We start from the raw sequence: 8,478 nt of genomic DNA, 5'->3' as shown, positions 1-8,478 counted from the left end.
TTTGAATATAATTTTTAGTAAAAGAGCAATGGGGAGTTTTATTATTTTAAGTGCTATGTGATGAAAAATGCTTACCATATGTTACCTGTTACACATGGACTCGTTAGAGTTCAGAGAGTTGGAGAACACACGCTAAGCAACATGTTTCTTTTATCAAATTTAAACTGCTGGAGCTTTACTAAACATACTTCTTAGCCCTCCAAACCACAACTTCCAAAGTTTCCCCAAAGAGACTCATGAGCTTGGATCATAAGCCGAAGATGAGATGACGTACCTTGGGTTTTGTTGTCATTTTGCGTAAATATGGGCTTTTGTTGAAGAAGCCGCTTGCAATGAGTGTAAGAGAGGTAATATTGGTCGTGAGCTTTAATTCATTGCTTGAGCCCGATCCATATGTTGATGTTGATGATGTCATAGGGTTATGATCCCAATTGATTAAGAGGAAATGTGGACCATGACTCTGCCCCCTGAAGTAAGGATCTTGTGGGCCATGTGAGCCCAATCCATGAGATATAAGTTTATTTTGGGCTTTAAAGAGATTTACCCAAAAAAATCAATAATATGTTGATGTGGTGTGGCTTGCCATCGAAGTAGTACCATGTGGGGCGAAAAAAACTCCTCAACATTTAGTCCCCCGAGTGCATTGGCTTGTACTACAAAGGCATGCATGAGTAATGGGTGTGCTTGAAGACCTTTTTAGATGAGCTAGTTTGAGATTGTTGACTACTGGAGATGATGCTGCTAGATTGAAGGCAGTAAGGCAATTTTGTAGCTGGTCATGATTGTAGCTGGATGTGGTGTTGCTGGATTAAGGGTAGTAAGGTGATGTTGTAGTTGGTTAGGATTGCAGTAGGATATGGTGCTGCTTTGATTATGATTGAGTTTGTTGAAGTCGATGCATTTAGAGCTGACTTCATTCTTGTAGTTGTGACCACAGTTGGCCCATTCAAAAATAATATAAGCACAACTTTCAATGTTACGGCTGGAGTGGATACCACTTTTGATTCAATGGATTAAAGTTGCTAATGTTGAAAGTGTGAATATTGAGTTTACTATTAGAGTAGTCTAGAATGTAGTTTGATATCATAGCAGATGAATATTTTGCTAATACTAATGATTATAGTCAATTCTTAAAGAAATTTGATAGAGATGGCCAAGATAATATGAGCTTCTCATTGAGACCCCATCCTTGTTGGAAGAGTTGCTTTAGGAGGCATAGAGATTGAATGGCCACTTATAGGATTGGTTGCATGATCATGATTGTATTGATAGAGTCATAAATGATGATCAAATTGTTGGATCTGATAGTACTGCTGAAGTAATAAAATAGGTGTTGGACATGTGCAGATTCAATACAGTAGAAAGTTCCATAGCTAGAGCAGTAGCCTTGATTTAATTGGTGGAGTGACTGGTCTATATGTAGTCCTCTTAAATAGATAGTGAGAGACCAAGCCCCCAAGTGTAAGATCACTGCAACTTTGATGATGACATCGCAAAGATCCCAGTGATGTGATGCATATGACCGCCATGATTCCAATAGTGTAGTGCGTGGCATTACCACGGCTTGATATTATAGTACTTCAGTGGATAGAGCTCCATTTGTTGCTTGTAATTTTGTGAGAGTGCCAAATTGATGAGTAATGTGTTCTTGAAAGAAGTTGGCTGCTGCTGGACCAATAGACTTGTATAGTGGAAATGCCTCCATTGATATTGTTGTACTTTGTTGTGATAAATATCCAATTGCAGCCCCCAGAGATGGAACCTTTGGATTGATAAGACCAAGCCCCCAAGTGTAGACAGGCCTTGGATAAGCATACATTAGCAAGTGAGGAGTACCTTGACAAATTCAGTAGTGAATTTGGCACTTTACTACTCGAAATAGTGTAGGTACTTGTGGTCATGATCTTGTATGATGATTGCTTGATTAAGCATGCTAGATTAGTAAGTTTGTTTGATGGAGGCATCTATATAGACTAATGGATCTACTGGAGTTCTAAACATGAGTAGCTGGAGTTTGTTCTATCTCCCTAGGCAAGTTGCTGGGTGTGTGTCTGTTTACTACTAGAGTAATCTTTTCTTGATTTGAATAGGTGATTCATTATTCTGGATGACTTTTTGATTTGCTGAATGTAATGAGTGTTGAGTTTTTGATAATGATTGAAAATATTTGATCTTTGTGTCTATGAAGGAAATAGTATTGGTAGCTTCTAAGAAAGTATGGTTGGCATGAGTTCTAGTGGTAAGATAGGAGATACCAGATTGATGGCGATGGTTTGGATCCAGCAATAGAATAGTACGGTAGCAGCTTTTCCCTTGTGTTTAGGAAGTAAGTTCAGTTGAACTTCTTGTTGCCCTTAAGTAAGAATCAAGGGTGCCACTTGACAAGGTTAATAGATGATTCTTTGAAGTGCATGTATTTTGTAGCATGGAGTAGTATCGTTGATGATTCTGGTTATCTCCTTTGATACATCCTTTGTTGGACTTGGAAAGTTTGGAAATATCTTCCACTAGTCACTTGTAGATGATTACTTCATCTTTTCCAACGGTACCAGGTACAGGTGGATTCTTGTCAAGCTGTTGGCCATTGGCTTCTTTCATTTTTCACCATTCACTGGATCATGGTCAGAAGTAACAAGGACTATGGAGTACTCATCTTACTTTCTAGTGGTGCAAGGCTTTTACTGATGCAGTAACTTTTCAGACCTTTGCAACAACTGGGTAGATTGTGTGATGTGAAGATACAGCAGTAGGGAGTTTGGAATAGTGCCATGAGATTGCTAGATGGATACAAGTAAGACTTGGATATGATTTTTGCTTGTGGAGGGCAGCAAGAGCGATTCTTAATTCTTCATGAGAACATTTTTTAGCAAAGATTCCCCATGTAGTAATGGAAGTAGGTTGAATAGTGATGTAGCAAAATGTTGGAAATGTTGGCATGATCTGTGATGGATTAAGAAAGTTCTCTTCCAAAGTTCTCCATTTCTTGGATGTAGGTCTTGAATGATAACCTGAATATTAGTGAAATAAAGATAATTGCCATGAGATTTACCATGGGCTTTGATAAGTAATTGCCATGGGTTTGAACCATGGGCTTTTAATATGGGATTAAATTCCATTGATAAAATAGTTTTGTCATGGACTTGAATCATGAGCTTTTGAAATATATTGTTGCCAAAGTATTAACTTTGAGCTTTGAGCATAACATAATATTATTTTTCAAATAATATTTGGGCTTTTATGAAATAATTATCTATAAAAAAAGTAGTAGTTTTGGGTTGTTGATAAAATGTTGCCAAAATAGTATTGGAATTTTGTAAAATATTGCCAAGAATAGTATTTGGGCTTTTGTAAAATTTTGCCAAAATATTATTTGGGCTTTTGATAAAATATTGCCAAGGATAGTACTTGGGTTTTTGAGTATTTGTAAATTTTTGCCAAACTAGAATTTGGGCTTTTGATAAAATATTGCCAAGAATAGTACTTGGGCTTTTAGTAGTATTTGAGTTTTTGTAAAGCCAAAATAATATTGGGTTTTTGTAAATAGTTGCCAAAATAATATTGGGCTTTTAGAAATAGTTGCCAAAATGGTATTTGGGCTTTTGTATATCGTTGCCAAAATAATATTTAGGTTTTTTTTTGTAAATAGTTTGAGATTTTGTAAAAATATTGTAGTGTAGCAATAGACTTAGTAAGAGTGCCATCTAGCAACGGGCTTTGTAGGGGATGTCATATAGCAACGGACTTTAGGGTGCCGTGTAGCAATGGGCTTTGTAAGAGTGTCGTGTAGCAATGGGCTTTAGAGGTGCCATGTAGCAACAGGCTTTATAAGGGTGCCATGTAGTAACGGGCTTTGTAAGAGTGTCATGTAACAACGAGTTTTAGAGGTGCCGTGTAGCAACGAGCTTTGTAAGGGTGCCGTGTAGCAATGGACTTTGCAAGAGTGTCGTGTAGCAATGGGCTTTAGAGGTGCCGTGTAACAACGGGCTTTGTAAGGGTTCCGTGTAGCAACGGACTTTAGAGGTGTCATGTAGCAATGGGCTTTAAAGGTGTCGTGAAGCAATGGGCTTTGTAAGAGTGCTGTGCAGCAACGAGCTTTAGAGGTGCCATATAGCAATGGGCTTTGTAAGAGTGTCATGTAGCAACGAGTTTTAGAAGTGTCGTGTAGCAACAAGCTTTGTAAGGGTGCCGTGTAGCAATGGACTTTGTAAGGGTGCCATGTAGCAACAGGGCTTTAGAGGTGCTGTGTAGCAATGAGCTTTGTAAGCAACGGGCTTTGTAAGCAACGGACTTTAGGGTGCCGTATAACAACGAGCTTTGTAAGGGTGCCATGTAGTAACGGGCTTTAGATGTGCCATGTAGCAACGGGCTTTGTAAAAGTGCCGTGTAGCAATAGGTTTTAGAGGTGCCATGTAGCAACGAGCTTTGTAAGAGTGCCGTGTAGTAACAAGCTTTGTAAGGGTGCCACGTAGCAATGGGCTTTAGAGGTGCCGTGTAGCAACGGGCTTTGTAAAGGGTTTTGTTAGTCTTTTTGGGTTTTGCCTAAAAGGTAAATGATTTTGGGCTTTTTATAGAGATGGTATAATTTTGTGGCTAAATATGGTAATGATATGGTGAGTATTTGTGTGGGCCCAAAATAATTTATAGGGCTTGTATAGAGAGTATTTGTGAGAGCTCAAGTTGGGTAATAATATGGAGAATATTTGGGTAATATGTGAGAAGTATTTGTGGGGGTTATTTGAGTATTTTGTATGTGGTGAATGGGTAAATAGGGATTTGGGATGTAATAATTCGTCCAGCTGAAGAAGTGTTTTCTGTTGGAGGCTTTTCTAATTGAACTGTTGGAGAGGAAAATAGATTGTTCAACAAAATGAGGGTTTTCTGCTAATAAAGCATGCTGCTACAGAAGTGATGGATAACAATAGTAACAAGTTTTTTGACCCACGTTAGCATGGTATTAGGAATAGAGCAAAGTTTGACTACAAATGTATTTGAAGTCTTAGGCTTCAATCCACAATCAGAAGATAACATGTGTCATTGTTATGCACATGACTTACTTAATCACACTTAAGTGATTGTATATGATAATTTTAATTGAATCATGTGCATTGCACATGATAGGGACACTCGTAATTTTCCTATTGCATGTTGAAGCTTAAGGCTCTAACTGCTCATGATAATTGTTCTTTATTATCATATCAAGACACTCAATTGTTTTTGCTATAAGCGGTCATTAAATCCAAAATCTCTTATTCGATAACAAGAGACTTAGTTAGTTGAGCTAATTGAAACCCACAAGGGTTGTGACTTATGAATATTAAGGGCCTGTTTGGTAGCAGTATTGAAGTAATTTTGTCAAATTTATGTGAAAATTGTGGTTTAGAAAGTGTTATGAAAATATTTGTTTAAAGTACTTATATACAAAAAATGTGCTTGGTACCATATTTCAAATAACATATTTTGAAATATGAAAAAACATAATTGTGTGTTTGGTATAATTGTTTTTTTTTTTTTTTTTTTTTAATAAAGTAAGTAATTATTTGACATAAACAGTATTGTAGAGGTATTGGGCCCAAGAGCTCATTATCTATGGGTATATTAGGCTTGAGGCCTAAGCCAAGGACGAGAGGTCATCTGAGGAGGAGTAAACATTGTCAAGGGAGTTCGTGTAAGTAAATAAAGAGGTTAGTTTTGGTCATAATGGCTCAGGAGGGTGGACAGAGAATAAATGCCTCCTTGACTAACCAAAGCTGAAGATCGAAGAGGTGGTCTGCCGTCTAGGGGAGCATTCTAGGAAGTTCTGTTGGTACAGATAAGCATTGCAGAAACACAAGATAGGGGGGAGTCCTAAAATATCTAATGAGAAAGTTGCTACCATCACATTAAATGCTCTACAACTAACTCGTTGATTGCATTGATGTGGAGGTGATACCTGAACAGTGGTTTTCAGCTTTACAGCTACTACATAAAGACTTTAGGAAGGTGCTGATGGGATAAGTATCAACACCAACCATCTGGCCTGCACATGGAGGATAAAGATGAAAGGAGAAGGGAGTATAAAAGGAGAAGGAAGCAATGAGAGAAGAGGATCAAGAAATTAAGAGAAAAATATTGTAGCAATCAAGAATTGCATTTTTATCCAAACTTGAAAGAAATATATAAGAACAATCTCCTAGGAATTCAAATATGTTCCTTACAATTGGCACCGTCTTTGGGAATTATTGGTGTTATAGTAAGTTCAACATTCAACGATGGTAGGTTCAGGTCCAAACCAGGCAAAATCAATGGGGTCTCAATGTCAAGATCACTTCCGTGATCTTGAACAAAGAAGGGGCCAGGAAGGGAATGTGCATACTACCCATACTAGTAGGAGCCAATCTTGGAGTGGTAGCTACCTCTCTTATAAGAAAAATAACAAATCCATGCAACTGGAGATTGATCACTTGAGGAGAAGCTTATGCCACGAACGGCAAAAGTGAGCTCCTTCCAATTTTGACTTATTTTCCGATGATAAAGAGGATGGTAGCTATAGGCATAGATCAAGGACCCCTCATAGTGAGTCTTTCTCGTATGATGAAGACTACCATCATAAACGCATAAACATAAATTCATCTTTAAGAGACCTGGGAAATGATGCTATGAGTAGAGTACTCAACCAAATTTCTAGATCACCTTTCACACGCAGAATGAAGGGAGGGAGACTTCCTCAGTGGTTCACTCAGCCCATGGTCACCATGTGTAATAGTCGAACAAACCCTGTGGAGCATGTTAGCCACTTCAATCAAAGAATGGCTGTGCACTCCAAGAACAAGACCTTGATGTGCAAGGTATTCCCATCTAGCTTGGGGCCTGCGGCGATGAGGTGGTTTGATGGTCTGGGTGTAGGTTCCATTGATTCCTTTAAGGAACTCACTCAGGCGTTTGGATCCCGCTATATTACGTGCAGTAAGGTTCTTTGGCCCTTAGATTCCTTCTTGTCCTTGTCCATGAGAGAAGAGGACATCCTGAAAACATATTCGGATAGATACTGGGAGATTTTTAATAAGATAGATGGTGACTTTGACGACGTAGCCATCAAGACTTTCAAGGTCGGCTTACCTGCCGAGCATGGCTTAAGGAAGTATTTGACTAAGAAACCTGTTACCAGTGTACGCCAGCTCATGGATTGAATTCATAAGTATAAGAGGGTTGAGGAAGACCAACAGTAAGGCAAAGGAAAGGGTAAGGTTATCCCTTAGGAGATGAGGGATATCAGGTAAGACCGCTACAATAATAATAGACCCCGAAGGGATTTTGCTAGGCAATTTGGACCTATAGCTCCTTAAGTGGTTAACACTGTGTTCCGAGAACTGGTGCCTCAAGTTTTGGAGAAGATCAATAACGAGCCATACTTCAAATGGCCGAACAAGATGAGTAGAGACCTTTTGAGGCGTAATCAGAGCCTTCATTGCCAATACCACCAGGAGCGAGGGCATATCACTGAGGACTGCAAAACTCTATGGAACCATTTGGAGCTGCTAGTTAGGGAGGAAAGGTTAGAACAATTTTTGTATTGTCCTAACGAGCAAAGCGACCAATCAAGGCTTGAGGCTCAGTGGAATGCTTCTTCGAGGCCGTCGTTAGGCAGATCAATGTCATCTTTGCTGCACTTGGGAAAACTAGTTCTCATCCTTCCAGGGTAATGTCTGTTGCTCGGCTACCAGTCGAGGATACTAATTCTGAGCCGAAGAGGGCTAGAGTGGAAATTCGACTGGTGTTAAGTTTTTCAGATAGGGACAAGATGGGAACCATCCAGCCATACGATGATGCTTTAGTGGTCACCCTAAGAATAAGAGGGTATGATGTGAAGAGGGTAATGGCAGACCAGGGTAGTGGTGCAGAGATTAAGTACCCTAGCTTGTACAAAAGGCTGAACTTAAAACCTACAGATCTGACAGCATATGATTCATCTTTGGTGAGTTCTGATGGCAAAGTTGTCATCCCAAGGGGCCAGATTAGGTTGTCCGTGCAGGCAAGTTTAGAGGTGGTAGAAGTGGATTTCATTGTGGTGGATGCAAACTCTTCCTACATGGCCATTGTGGCCAGACCATGGCTTCATACCCTAGGGGCTGTTTCGTCAACTTTGCATTTGAAAGTGAAGTATTTATTAGGGGACTGGATTGAGGAGCTGGTGAGAAGTCAATCCATGGCTAGGCAGTGCCTCATGGCTACAATTATGCATCAGCCAGTAGCAGAGTCCTCGGACTCTGTTGAGGGGGGCTCATAGCATCTACTGATGCGGTATCGGGGAAGGCAAAGTGTGAGAGGTTGGAAGAAATTGCCATAGATGGTGATCCGGAGAAGTTTTTCTAAGTTGGAGCTCAGTTGTCTCCTCGGGAGAAGGAAGAACTGTCAGCATTTCTTAGGAGGAATAGTGATATGTTTACCTAGAATGCCTACGAAGCTCCTAGGGTAGATCCAAAATTCATTTTCCATCATTTG

General features: G+C 39.5%; 1 protein-coding gene across 1 annotated transcript; it reads left to right on the top strand.

Annotated features, from left to right (window-relative positions):
* The first annotated feature begins 7,678 nt into the window (after positions 1-7,678).
* Positions 7,679-8,263, top strand: LOC112040789 (uncharacterized). Its single transcript, XM_024073687.1, has one exon. The coding sequence runs from the start codon at positions 7,679-7,681 to the stop codon at positions 8,261-8,263; it is 585 nt and encodes a 194-aa protein (XP_023929455.1).
* The last annotated feature ends 215 nt before the right edge of the window (positions 8,264-8,478 follow it).

This window comes from Quercus suber, unplaced genomic scaffold (genome assembly GCF_002906115.3).
Source record: "Quercus suber isolate HL8 unplaced genomic scaffold, Cork oak 2.0 scaffold_476, whole genome shotgun sequence".
NCBI lineage: Eukaryota > Viridiplantae > Streptophyta > Magnoliopsida > Fagales > Fagaceae > Quercus > Quercus suber.
The sequence above is the reverse complement of the archived record's forward strand: the minus strand, read 5'-3'. Positions and strand labels throughout refer to the sequence as shown.